This window comes from Panthera onca, chromosome F2 (assembly GCF_046562875.1).
Source record: "Panthera onca isolate mPanOnc1 chromosome F2, mPanOnc1 haplotype 2, whole genome shotgun sequence".
NCBI lineage: Eukaryota > Metazoa > Chordata > Mammalia > Carnivora > Felidae > Panthera > Panthera onca.
In genome coordinates this window covers 74,576,984-74,591,197 of record NC_138356.1, presented here as the reverse complement: position 1 = coordinate 74,591,197, position 14,214 = coordinate 74,576,984, and the positions used below count along the sequence as shown (strand labels likewise).

General features: G+C 51.8%; 2 protein-coding genes across 9 annotated transcripts in view; one reads left to right on the top strand and one right to left on the bottom strand.

Moving 5' to 3' along the window:
* The window catches only part of SLA (Src like adaptor), an 88,786-nt gene extending 76,603 nt beyond the window's left edge, over positions 1-12,183 (top strand). For 7 of the 8 annotated variants that reach the window (XM_078441639.2, XM_078441637.2, XM_078441640.2 and 4 more), the window contains 5 exons: positions 180-266; positions 3,225-3,328; positions 5,906-6,037; positions 10,041-10,173; positions 10,766-12,183. In XM_078441639.2, the coding sequence (XP_078297765.1) occupies positions 180-266; positions 3,225-3,328; positions 5,906-6,037; positions 10,041-10,173; positions 10,766-10,976 (667 nt within the window). In that variant the 3' untranslated portion in view covers positions 10,977-12,183. The remainder of the gene's footprint in view (positions 1-179; positions 267-3,224; positions 3,329-5,905; positions 6,038-10,040; positions 10,174-10,765) is intronic. The other variant, XM_078441643.2, reaches the window with a different exon arrangement.
* TG (thyroglobulin) overlaps positions 1-14,214 on the bottom strand; it is a 254,995-nt gene that overhangs the window by 84,813 nt on the left and 155,968 nt on the right. The window lies entirely within an intron of this gene.

Sequence of the window (14,214 nt, the reverse complement as noted above, 5' to 3'; positions counted from 1 at the left end):
TAAGGGACATACTTAAAAACTGTTATTTCCCTATGGAGAAATTGAGGTCAACACCATCAACAATGGGTCTTAAAAAAGAAACGGCCCCATGTGCCCCAGGTTCAATCTGGTTACCCCGCTCGTTCCTTTGCTTTGCAACTCACCTGTCCACCCTTTCCTATCTGTTCTTGTTCTTACAGTGAAGGGGGCTGGTGGAAAGCCATTTCCCTTAGCACTGGCCGAGAGAGTTATATTCCTGGAATATGTGTGGCCAGAGTTTACCATGGGTGAGTACATTTCTGAAATAGCTTCAATAACGCCCAATATTTATGCTAGTGGTGTGTGAGGGCACACGGCAGAAAGGAAGTTTCAAGAGGCTCACTCTTACTCTGGCTCAGTCCACAAGGAAGGGTGTGACCTTGGCGAACCCCAGGCCCTATCTGAGACTCAGCTCTCCCATCAGTAAAGATGAAGGGAGCTGAACCTTTCAGCTCCAACGCTGTGTTCCTGGCACGTAGCAATCAACATTCAGAGACTGTGATCAAAGGGACGCAGCTCTGAAAAGTCAGCCCGTCTGGGCAGCAATCCTACCCCTGTCACTTACTGGCTGTGTGACAGTGGGCAAGCTCCTCAACACTTTATGGCTCGGATTCCTTCCCTCACCTGTCAGATAGACATCGTAATACAGAACGACAGGGACAGTAATGCACAAGAAGACCAAAGTGCAGGGCTGTTAGGACAGTGAGGTCGGGTCGTACGTGGATCGCTCTTGGAAGGATGCCTGGCATTACAGTAAGTGCTCGGTACGTATTAGCTATGTTCTTATCAAATCTCATCCAGAACACAGAGAACGCTTACGGCTCGAAATGCTTAACGTACCCAACCTGGCAAATGGCGAAGTCAAGCAGAAAAGGAGAAACTCTAAACCATCAGGCATGGAAAGCCTGGGCTTTCCCCTGCGGTTGGGCAGGGAGGCCTTGCAGCACGACAGGTGGCTTTGGAGGCCAGCACTCCTGGGCTGGAGTGTGCCTGGCTCAGCGACTGACTTCCGGGGTAGGAGTCTCCCACGAGACCCAGGGAAAAGTTACTTTGCCTCCTGGAGCCACAGTCACCTCCTTGTCAAGCTACCAAGGCCAGACCTTGGCATCCAGGAAGGAAGGAAGGAAGGAAGAAAGCATCATTTTTTTTTTTTTTTTGGAGGGAACCAGAAATAACCGCTTTCCATGCTCACCTGGTGAAGCAGAGATAACGGCTTGAATACTCTGAAGAACATGCAACCCCATGCATTTAATCGCAGGATTATGGATTTTGAGGATAAGTACCAGATGCCATTTCTGAGCTTAGGATGACGGAGGGGGGCAGAAGTGGGGCAGTAGCTGCTTTGGCAGCCACGTTCTGAAAGAGTCAGTCACGTAAACTCCCCCACATCAGCCGTGCGTCCACTGACCCATTGATTCATTTGGCAAACCTGGATCATCACCCGCACGCTGAAGATGTGTGCTGGCAGAGGCTCGGGTGCTGAAGAACCCAGCTGAGTAAGATGTGATCGCGGCCCTAGGAAGCTTCCAACTGGCAGAGGCAATAAATGTCTTGAACATACAGAACCGGGAGAGAGGCGCTACAGAATGGCTATGGAATGCGATGTCCCAGGAAACTGCCTTGCGATTCTAGCTTTACCACTTGCGGACGTCGGGTGACTTGGACCAATTACTTGCTCACTCTGACCCTCAGCATCCTCATCAGTGAAGGGGAGACAAAGCTACCTGTCTTAGGGGGTTCAGATGAGGATCAGATTTCACGCGCTTAACATGCCCATAATTAGTATCCATACGTGGCTATCGCTGTGGATTTTAGTGTATTCGTTCTTGTGAGTGGACTTTCACCTAAGGATTTGGGAGGATGAATGTCTGTCAAGACACTAAAATAATTAACACACACCATGCATGGTGCAAAACTAAGGGGGCAGTTGAAACATCAGGCCGAATCAGGATCTTCACAGATCGTCCTCGGAGGCCAGGACATAAATAAACGGCATCCGATTATCAGGCTGTGGTCTTCTCCCAGCCACAGAGCTCCAGCGACCCGTCTGCGTGGTCTGGGGATGCCACAGGAGACAACATAGTGAATATGTCCCAGCAAGCGCTAATTCAGACCTGGGGATTAAATAAGCCAAGGTTCACTCCCTGAAATACGGAAACTGTTAAAAAGGATGTGTAACTGTTTCTCAGTTCGCCCCGGCCAAGTGCTAACAAAGCATTTTCTTCTTCCATGCGTATTCAAGAGCACTGGCTCTTGAACATTCCATTGGAAAGCCGGATCACAGTGCTACAACTGCTTTATTTTTTAGATTTTTACAATTTTTTACTGGTGAGAAAAAAAAAAAAAAAAAAAAAGGCAAGAAACCCATGTCAATGCACAGGAGTGCGATGGCAACTTCATTTAAAACATGTTGGACGAGGGAAGGCAGCAGGGAAATGTAATGAATGCCTGGCGAGGTGGTGGGGGGGGGGTTGTGAAATTGGTGGGATTAGGCATCTTTCTTTCTTTCTTGTGCCCACTTATACACTCACAAATACAAACCAGGCTCGATAATGAGGACACAAAAACAAAGCCAAAACAGGCAGGGTCCCTGCCCTCGTGGGGTGGTGAGGGGGGGGCAGGGTCATTACGGTACAAGGGACAGGTACCTTATCATGTTCGGGAATGCTTGTATGTTATATGATACAGACCGGGCCCAGTCCAGCTGGCATTCGAGAACAGGATGAGAAAGACCCTCATTGTCTTGTGCCCTCATTGTCCAGTGTAATACCTGGTGTGCAGTAGGCACTCGGGAATTTTATGTGAAAGATTAAAAGTACGAATGGGGGTGCCTGGGTGGCTCCGTCGGTTAAGCACCCGACTCCTGATTTCGGCTCAGGTCATGATCTCAGAGCTCGTGGGTTCGAGCCCCACGTCGGGTTCTGCGCTAACAGTGCAGAGACTGCTTGGGATTCTCTCTCCCTTTCTCTCTGACCCTCCCCTGCTTGTTCTGTCTCTCCTCAAAATAACTGAACAAACATTAAAAAAAATAAAAGTATGAAGGAAGGAAGAAAGGAAAGAATGAACAAAGTCCATCGCTCCTCTTTTCAATCCCAACAGTTTTGTATGAACTTGACCTTGCTCTTAATTTTGGTACCACCTGCCTGTGTGGCGGGCGGCGGGAGGGGGCATGCTCAGGACCCTCACGCCGTCTTTCTCCTCCCCAGATGGCTGTTTGAAGGGCTGGGCAGGGACAAGGCGGAGGAACTTCTGTTGCTGCCGGACACGAAGATGGGCTCCTTCATGATCCGAGAGAGTGAGACCAAAAAAGGTGAGGCACCTCCGACTCCTCTTGCCACGCGAGGGCTGAGAGGGGCACGTTTTGTTCCCGGCTGACTCGGGGCCCGGCTCATCTTCCCGCTTCCCAGGGCGCACGCAAGCCCGTCCGATGGGGCTGAGCTCCCTGCAGCCCACACAGCCCCTGGGGAGGCCAGCGTCAGCATCGGCGTCAGCGTTGGGAAGCCTAGAGGCAGGTGGCCGAGACCTGGCCCGGAGGGGCCACCTGCCAGACTCAGTCCCGCTGGGAAATGTCCCCATCGCCTGGGAAGGAAAGCCAACAAGGGGGTAGGCAGCCCCGGGCCAGAGCGAGCAGGCTTCCACCTGGGCCTGGCCTGTGCTCTCAAGCTCTGGGCCTTGAGCGGGGCATTTACTTCTGCCACGGCAGCATTCTCCTCGGCGGTGCCACTCGAAAATAATCTTGCTACACAGGAGACCTTCCATACTGGTTCGCACTGTGCCCTCCGATGAGCTTAGAGAATCAGGACAGGCAGATGCTTACTCGCACACACTCGCTATGATCGTTACTGTTGCAACCTCCTTACGGCCCACACGTTAAGAAATTCAGCAAGGGGCGCCTGGGTGGCTCGGTCAGTTAAGCATCTGACTCTTGGTTTCGGCTCAGGTCACGATCTCATGAACCATGAGACATGGATCCATGACAGCATGAAGCCCGCCTGGGATTCACTCTCCCCCTCCCCCTCTCTCTCTCTCTCTCTCTCTCTCTCTCTCTGCCCCTCCCTCTCTCTCCCAACATAAAGAAATAAGCATTTAAAACAAAAGAAGTTCAGTGGAAACAAAATAGCGGCGCTCTTTGTCATGGTTCAGAGACGGGCTCTGAGCTCCAGTTTTGGCCGTAAGAATTCCCGAGAAGGCACCTGTCTCGCTAACCCTTTCCTATAACGTGGGATTAACACTAGGAAGGTGCTTAGCACGGAGTCCGGGAGGTAGTAAGCACTTTAACTCACAGGAACAAAACACTCAACAGCTAGGGCTTCCCCATACTAAAAATAACACCTTTTTAAAAACAGAAGACAAGTTCACAGGTTCTTAGTCTGCTTCTTGTATAGTCACAATCAAAGAAGAGAACACGCGGTATCTGAGACTATTTCCCACGTACCTATGAAGGGCCAGGGCGGCTTGGTGCTGGGACCTTTCACTAAAATGAGCATCAGCCTGACTTTAGAGAAGCATGGACCATATACACATGATAAAAAAAAAAAAAAAATTCAAGAACAACTTTTGTCTCAAAACCTCGAGGGTGCTGGGGGAAAACAAGATCAAAAAGCAGAGACCAAACTTCCTGTGCATGTCCTGGCGGTCCCCGGAGGCAGGAGACCCAGACTCACATGGAACTTGTAAGCAGGCATGGCCAAGGGAGGGAAGAGTCCAGTTTGGGGTGCCAGGGTTGATCTAAAAATAAAGACTTTATCAGGCAGACCTTCAGCCGAGCCCGGGGTTGGGGCTGGGGTGGGGGCGGGGGCTGGGTATGCAAAGTTCTGATCATTTTCCACCTGCCACCTTTGACCCGCTCACCATATTTCTAGTTCCTGTCTTCGTTACAGGAAGACACATGTTGGGCTTCAGAGGGCAGACCTGGGGCAAAGAGAGGAATGCCCATCCAAATGTTCGAGGAAGCCCGTTCAGGACAAGGGTCAGACCCCGGAGCTGCCGTCTCCAGGCCGCGTGCCTCGGGCCATAGCACTTAGGGGCTCTGAGCCTCATTTCTCCATCTATAAAAAATATCGGGCGGCGACACATCCCAATCTTTCTAAAAACCAACAGAGTATTGTTTGGAAATAGCTTAGCCCCCACGCAGCATGTACGGACAGCAAAAACTCAGTAGATACTAGTAACCTCCTTCTCTCACTGCGTCAGGAACATTTTCACTCCTGAGACCCAGAAGACGGAGCAGAAGGGACTCTCAAACATGACCTAGGCCCGAGTCTTTCCACTTGGGGAAATCAAGGCAAAGAGAGGTGAAGGCGCTCGCCCGAAGTTCTACTTCACGAACCCACACTTAAGGAAAAACAGCACGTTTTACATTATTTTTAAGACTACCCAGAAAAAGTCTTAACTGCCGCTTATTCCAAATTTCTGAGAAAGCCGAGCATAAGGCAGAACCAAGAGGGAGTAGGGACCAGGAAGTGGTATGACATTCTCGCCTTGATGGGACAGGGAGGGAAACGCTGTGCACCTGGGAAGGACTTGAGAACAGCTACGGATCCTGACCTGCAGGGCACAACCCAGCTCCGATCGTGTAATTTCCAGAAAAGGACGTGGGAGCACCCCGAATGCTAACCTCACAAAGACTAAGCAGGTGCCCCTGAAAACCTGTTTGCAGTGTGGCTGCTAAAGGAGCAGGCTCCCGTGGTCTCTGCACAGTGAGCTACGTCCCCAAAGGTGGGGTTCTGGCGTCTGCTCCTCCAAATCCGGGACTGCACGTCCGGGTACTCTTGCTGTATCACAAGGTTGAGAAAGTCTCTCCGCCACCGTGGTGGGGGGCTCTTCGGCGGATCGCCCTCAGCGGGGACACGTGGGATGTCTCTGACCTGTCCTCCCTTTCCGGCAGGTTTTTATTCCCTCTCGGTGAGACACAGGCAGGTGAAGCATTATCGCATCTTCCGCCTTCCGAACAACTGGTATTACATCTCCCCGAGGCTCACCTTCCAGTGCCTGGAGGACCTGGTGAATCACTATTCTGGTAAGAAACACCCCGTCGGGACGGATCAGGGAAGCCCCCCCTTTTGCTAACTGCCCTGCGGTGCCTGTGTCTAGGATGTGCACGGGTCACCGATACCTGCCAGGTGATTGACTTGGCTGTCACCCCACTTTCTCAACGCCCTCTGTTCTTGTTAATGCAGACCGTCAATTTCACACTAAAACAGGCTGCCTGTGAATGCTGCCTAAGTGAGTAAAACGCAGCTAATCTCAACCCCACCTTCCTTCTACCTGCAGATGAAGAGAATTAGCCTGCCCCAATATTTGCATCCACAGACAGCTGGCACTTCCTGAAGTGGACCACATGTTTACGGGCCCCCGGGGCTTTGCTCCCTCTTTCTGTCTGGCCAAATCTTCCTCAGCCTTCAAACCAATAGGAAGCCACCTCCTTTGATATGTGTTTACAGGACTGCCCGCCTGCTTTCGGGGATTCCCTAGAACTGGGTCATTCTGCCTTGGAACCCAGTGAACAGCGTCCTAGTGTGGGTTTCCCAGAAAGCCCTTCAAAGCAGGGCTGAGCTTTGTTCATTCGGACATGCTTCCCGGGCCCAGGAGAGAGGTCCTAGTGTTCCACGCTGGCCAGGATGGGGAGCGTCCCCTCCACGATGGCAGAAGCAGGACAGGTTTTGATGGAGGTGACGGGTAAGAGTAGTCAGAAGAGTTCAGAGGTAGACTGTGAAAGGCCAGAATGCCAGGAGGTGACATTTTACACGGAAAAGGGAGAAATGGTAAGAAGTTCTCTCCAGAACCTCCGTGTTCACATCCCAGATCTTCTGGGCAGCCTGGGCTGGTTGCTCACCTCCGTACCTCATTTTCTTCTCCATGTAACGTCCCTACTCCTTGGGATGTTGTGACAAATCATCGGCAGGAGCGCGGGGAAAGCACTGAGGAGAGCGACTGACCCATAAGCGGGCTGCCGCTCTGTTCTTCAGCCAGGACGTTTCCTCCTCCTCCTCCCCCCTTCCCCGGCCTATCAGAGGGAGGAAGAAAGAAGTTACCCTCACTCCATATGCATGTTCCCACATCTGGGTTCCGGACCTCACACCCCTGGGTATCTTTGCTAGCATTCTGTAGGCTGTGGGTCTTGAAGGGCATTTCAAGGTTAGAGGAGCCCACAAGGCCTGGGTTATCACACAAGACCAGTGAGAAGTGCAGGGCATGGAGAAGGGCGGGGCATGGAGGAGAAGGGTGAGGTATGGAGAAGGCGGGGCATGGGGAAGGGCGGGGCATGGAAGAGAAGGTGGGGCATGGAGAAGGGCAGGGCATGAAGGAGAAGGCGGGGCATGGGGGAGAAGGCGGGGCATGGAGAAGGTGGGGCACGGAGAAGGTGAGGCATGGAGAAGGACAGGGCATGGAGGAGAAGGGCGGGGCATGGAGAAGGTGGGGCATGGAGAAGGTGGGGCATGGAGAAGGGCGGGGCATGGAGGAGAAGGGCGGGGCATGGAGGAGAAGGGCGAGGCATGAAGGAGAAGGCGGGGCATGGGGGAGAAGGCGGGGCATGGAAGAGAAGGTGGGGCATAGAGAAGGGCGGGGCATGGAGGAGAAGGCCGGGCATGGGTGAGAAGGCGGGGCATGCGGGACAAGGTGGGGCATGGAGAAGGACAGGGCATGGAGGAGAAGGACAGGGCATGGAGGAGAAGGGCGGGGCATGGAGAAGGTGGGGCATGGAGAAGGGCGGGGCATGGAGGAGAAGGCCGGGCATGGGGGAGAAGGCGGGGCATGGAGAAGGGCGGGGCATGGAGGAGATGGGCGAGGCATGGAGAAGGCGGGGCATGGGGAAGGGCAGGGCAAGGAGGAGAAGGCGGGGCATGGAGGAGAATGGCCTCTTGGGAGACACAGGCCCAAGCTGCAATCTGGGCACTGTGAGACCTTGGGCAGAGACTCCACCTCTCCCGGGCCATGGAAGGTGGATGGAAACAGTTCCCTTGCAGGTGGGTGCGATGACTGTTCATACAATGGGTGACCTGCAATAATGTAATATGTCCATCACAGCCCGCAGCGGGGCAGATTCAAAATAACCGATACCAAATGTTAATTCTGTGATACCTGGAAACCTAGCAGCTTAGCTAAAAATGAAAGAGGAAGGGAGTCCTGGAGATGGTCAACTTTTACTGATTATGAGTAAAGGTTGGTTGTGGTATTTGGCTTTTAATAACAATCATCCGAGAGGTGGGGAGACCATAAGTTTTGCATAGACAAAAGCAAACACGGAAAGGAGGCTGCCCCAGCAATGATGTTACACCCTGGGAGACCCACGAGGCTTCCAGGGCGAGGGCGCTCAAGGTGCTTGCTCTGGTTACAGGAGCAATGCCTTCCAGAAATGTGCCCCTGCTCGCTGCATCGGTCCATGGTTCACACGCATCAGCCCGCTGCTGCAAATAGCTGAAATACTTTCTGTGCCCCTGGGTGCCCCACGGTGGAAACAATGTGGCCAAGTTGACCTCCCACCAGAGTGTATCTAGAGACACAGAATGAGAAAAGATCGTGCCTCGAGGGGTCTGAACAGACACCGTTGTGTTCCACGATGTTTATATTTATTTACCTGGTGCTGTTTGTAAATGTGTTAACATCTTGAAGCCTCGGTTTCTTCATCTATAAAATGGGGACTGCACTGCCTCTTGGAAGATTGTTGTTAGGACCAAAAAGAAAACCAGGAGCGTGAGATGTCTGGCCCCAAAGGATCTGGTGCCTGGTGGTGACTGAGAGGCCAGATGGAGCAGGACACAAGTTCCCAAATCTGGCCAGGGAAACGAAGGGCCGAAAAGGGGGACCCTTGAATGTAGTAGAGTCATTGGGAGCCCAAGGGTGGGAGAGGAGTGAGCATTCTGGAAACTTCTGCAGAGTGCAGAGAATAAGGTGTGTCCAGACCCCAGATGCACGTGGGACTTCTCTCTCCTCCACTGCAGAGGCAAGGAGTTGCCTTTGGAACAAGTGCCTGGTTCTGAGTCAACGAGGCAGGTTCCGACCGCATTCCTGTGACCTTGAGCAAGTGACTTGACCCCAGGGTTCACGGCTTCCTCCTTCTGGAAGTGGGTGTAAGGGTACTGACTGCTCAGAGCTGACGTGCTGCTGGCTGAAATGAAGCGCTCAGGCCAGCTCAGCGCCGGGCTCGGGCTGCGTGTGCTTGGGAGCCTCAGTGCTTTTTGTCTTGGCCCGGATTCCGGCTCGCCCTCAGGGTTAACCTCTCACACCCCCACCGGTGCCGTCTACTGGCACTGGGTGGCCCCAGGCTTTACGTCTGGCTCAGTCTCCCTCACCTCCTCATCCTCTGTGCATGCGTATCCAGGCTAGGGAAGAGAGATTTCTCTTCATTTTTTTTCCTTTTTCCGCTTTCCCTTGTTTGCCCTTATCTTTGTCTTCTTCCTCCTTTATTCCTGCGTCTTTTCTTTTTTTGTTCTGTTTTTACTTCCTCCCCTCCATTCCCCCCGTCCCCTCCCTCCTACTCTCTCCCCCTTCCTTCCTGTCTTCTTTCCACGTGTCTTTTATTTTCCTGACTTCCTGCCCACGGATGTGCTGCTTGGCCAGGAGGACGCGCCATTCTGCAGGCTTCGGGGACAGGCATCGGACACCACGCGGTTGATGGAGCCATGCCTGAGCTGTTCTCACTTGTTAGCCTGTTCCTCTCAGTATACAGTCAAGGAAACTGAGGCTCGGAGAGGTTCAAGGGGATTCGCTAACAGGGCGAAGCTGAAATCCAAACCCCGGCTGAGTTGCTTTTGGATCCTAATCTTAATGCCCCACCTGCACCCAGCTAAGCCCAGTGCGTACTCAGTGCTTACTCAGGGCGTACTCAGGGCGTCTTGGCATCTCTTACACACTCAACTGGGCCCGTGACTCTCCGCCCTGCCACGCCTCTTTCCTATGTTGGCCTCAGTTTCCCCATGTGAACAACTCGGGCACTGTACTGGATGGTCCCTCAGGGCCCGCGTCCCAGGCTGGCTGGGGCATCCCGGAGTCACTAACCAGGCGTCTGCCTCTCTCCTCAGAGGTGGCTGACGGTCTCTGCTGTGTGCTGACCACACCCTGCCTCACTCAGAGCACGGCCGCCCCGGCAGTGAGGGCCCCCGACTCGCCTGTCACCTTGCGCCAGAAGACCTTTGACTGGAAAAGGGTAGCCAGGTGGGGTGTCTGTGTGTGTGTGTGTGTGTGTGTGTGTCCCACATGAATGTATGAACCCCAGACCAGTGTGTGAGCCACACCGCTGAAAATAGGGCAAGCTAGAGCCGGCCCTGTGGAAAGCTGAGGGTGGGTGCTCTGAGCAGGTGCACACCCATAGAATCCCACCGCCCCCTGGGAGGCAGACCCAGCTTGTGGCCTCGCAGCGATCACCTTTTAAGGGATATCTGTCGTTGGGAATTGGTGAGCTATCTTAATCAAACACCGATCCAGACATTCCACTGGCAAATTCAAGGAAAGTCAGAGATCAGAACTGCCTGGGAGATGAACAAAACTGCTCTTCCTTGTAAATATCATAAAGAAATATTCATTCGAACTTGCAGTTGGGAGGTGTAGCCATCCAAGCAAATGGTTCAGAGAGGTTACGTGATTTCTCCAAGACCGCACAGCCACGAATGTAAGAAGCAGAATTAGAACAATAAATTAGAGCAATGTTAACCAGCCCTTTTTCCTTCTTCTCTCATTTTCTTGTTCTCCGTCGTCCTATGTCCCTCCCTTTTTTCCCTTCCTCTGCCACCGTCCTTCCCACTCGCAGACTGCAAGATGACCCCGAGGGAGCCAGGAACTCGCTTGGCGTGGATGAGTCCCTTTTCAGCTACGGCCTTCGGGAAAGCATCGCTTCCTACCTGTCCCTGACCAGCGATGACAGCACGTCCTTTGACCGAAAGAAGAAAAGCATGTCCTTGATATACAGCGGCAGTAAGAGGAAGAGCTCGCTCTTCTCGCCACCATATTTCGAAGACTAGCCTCAGAACAGACACTGTGGCGTGTGCCCCAAATAACGGAGATTTGAACCGTCACCTGGAATCTGGCAGAGAGGCCCGGGTCCCTGGTCCCTGGGGAACCGCACACCTTCCAGAAGCCACGAGAAGGCACCTGGAGACTTGAACTCACATCTTCTCTAGCCACATCACGACCAAGGGAGCCCCTCCCTGGCGTCTGATCAGTACTGAGACGTCGCGGAACGTCGCTGAATCAGGATGTGATCTGGCAACACTTCAGAAGAGCCTGCGCATTCGTGTGTGCTTATTGTGTTTGTGGGAAAGATAAAGACATTATCTTACAAGAAAGGGCACAAGACTGTCCTCGAACAAACTGTCCAGATGGTCACACTCTGAGCTCCTCAGAGATAACTTCTCAATGACGAAGGCCTGAGAAGGAGATGAGCTGAAAGCCGTGGCCTGGCCAGTCTAGGTTTGCAAGTTGGTCTCCTGCGTTCAACTTTTCTAACCCAACCATAACCGGACCGTTGGTATGCAGCTCCCCTCTTTTTAAGGGAATTCGGTGACACTAAACACGTTAATCTTCCCTATTATCCCTGAAGCAGGAGATCCTGTTGGCCTCCTGGTGTCAGAGCCTCATGTACAGAAGTCAGACGGCCTCCCTGCTTCTGCAGAGGGCAGGTGGGAGAGAGGGAGGCCGCCTGCAGGGAAGTGTGAGAGTAGCCCTGGAACAGGGCAAACTCACGGTGTCCCCAGCCATGGTTCTGCAGCACAGGAAGGGCTTCTCCGACCCGCTGAGATTCTCACCAGTAATAATGCAATTATTCACTCATGATTGCCTGAAGAGGCACTGTGTTGGGTCCCACGTCAGAGAAAGGAAGGAAGGAAGGAAGGAAGGGAAGAAGGAAGGAAGGAAGGGAAGAAGGAAGGAAGGGAAGAAGGAAGGAAGGAAGGATCAGCAGAGGCACTCAGCGTAGACAGGGAAAAAAGTGTACAAACCAATATCGTGAAAGAGGGGTATAAAAAGGAAATCAGCTCATGGCTCGGGGGTGGGAAAACCGGATCAGGTAAGGGTGTCCCAAGAGCTCACGTCTCAGTTGGACTTCATAGAGTATGAGTTCAGCTGGATTGAGTAGGTGAGAATGATTGGCTTTTTCGGAGGAAAAAAAAAAAAAAAGGAAACTGATTAATTCTAAAGAATTAATTCCTCCAGTATTTTATTCTAAAAAGGGTCTGGCAGCCGCATGAATAAAACTGCTGAGCTCCAGGAAAGAAGGGAGTCAGAGTGGCTTTAGTGCTGTCATACTAATTTTAAGAGATGAGAGAGGAAGCACAGTAAAGTTCTAGAAAAGGAGAAGTCTTTATCTCTAGGCTGCCCAGCCGGATCCTGTTAGGAAGGGGGCCGCAGAGACACCCGTGACTCATTCTCCCCTGTTGCAAAGGGGTCAGGGGGAGGAGGGGCGCCTGAGATACCCCTCGCTGACTGATACAAGAAATCTGTTCACCACACGCATTCCTTAGATCTGTGATCACTGTGCTAGTGATATGTGTATATGCATTTATGTGATTTTCTGTATCATCAGACTCTCGTGTGTTTATACCAGAAGACATTTACGGTTTCCCCAACCATCCCTAAAGGCTGTTACAAAGGGACCAGCCGATGTATGGGAAGTGAATGTAACACTGGGATGCTGACTTCTAGCCCGAGGCAGGGGGACCTTGCAAACGCCAGATGTTTGGACAGTGTCTTAGGCGTCGTTTTCCGTTGTGACTAGTGTGCTGGGAACTTTAGGGGAGCACTCAGAGGTATTTCTAAGTGGCAAGCATTACACTTTGCTAAATCATGTATTTATTTCTGATTAAAATATACCTAATAAATATTTAACCCTTGGGATGTGGTGAGAGCTTCCTGGGCAAGGTGGATGGGTGGTTCCTTTGGAAGCTTCTTTGGATTTTGAATGTTCAAATAAACTCGCCATCAGAGAGAGAGGAAAGGAAGGGACATCAAGAGGAAACACGCTGGTTAGCAGCTCAGCTTTCTCTGGAAGTGCAGCCTTAAAAAAAAACCGGATTTTGTGAATTTTGAGGGTGTCTTATCAAACTCGAAGGTGGACACAGGGGGCCGGGGGAGAGAACAACTTCTTAGCGATTGTTATGAACATTCTGCCTTCACTACATTACTTCTGCGAATCACTTTCGAGGTTTCTGCTTTTTTGTTCTTCTAAGAATTTATTTCTACAAATTTTTTTTTTTTTTTTGAAACCTATTAAATACCAGATACTGCTCTGGGCAATTAGGCTGTAGCAGTGAGAACCAGTATGAGGGCTCTGATATCACAGAGAGTGAGATCATCAATAAACAAGAAACTTCCTAACCGTGAGGAATGCAGTGCAGAAAGCAGCACAGAGTGTGTGTAGGCGTGGGGTAGGGGGGAGGGGGGGAGGGGGGAAGGGATCGTTTACAAGGATGGTTAGGAAAGGCCATGCTCCCATTTGAGCCGAGGCCTGAAGGATGCACAGCAAACAGCCATGCAAATATCCAGGAGGAAAACCGGAGGCAGCAGAGATAGCAAGGTGCCCCTTGCAGGCAGGGGCAAGGCTACAAATGTGGAAGGAACCGGAAGAAGGTCCCGGGTGACTGCGCTGAGTGAGCCGGAGTGTGGGGAGGAGGGCTGCTAGGAGGGAGGCAGGTCCCGCAGAACCCCGGATGGGAGCATAGGGGTTTAGGGTCTATTCTAGAAGAAATGCAAAGCCGATGGAACCATCTAGTTAGGGGAGTGGTATCGTTTCACCCACGTGTTTTAAAGAGCATACTGGTCACTGTGAAGAGAGTAAATTTTTCAAATTCTGGTGGTGTGGGGTGTGCTCAACTGGTTAAGTGTCCAACTCTTGATTTCAGCTCAGGTCATGATCTCACGGTTCATGGGTTCATGGGTTCATGGGTTCATGGGTTCGTGGGTTTGAGCCCCGTGTCAAGCTCTGTGCTGGTGGTGCAGAGCCTGCTCGGGATTCTCTCTCTCTCTCTCTCTGCCCCCCCCCCTGCTCGCTCCCTCTCAACATAAATAAATAAACTTAAAATAAATAAATTCATATGTACTTAAAATTTTGGGGTTGTATTACCTACTTGACACATAGTGAAAACAAAAGAATGCAGAACTTGAAATAAAGGGATGGAAAATTTTTCGTACAGAAATGAACAAAGGGAAAGTGTTGAATTTTGAAGCAAAATGGAATTTAAGGCGAAAATAAATTGTCTAAGGGCA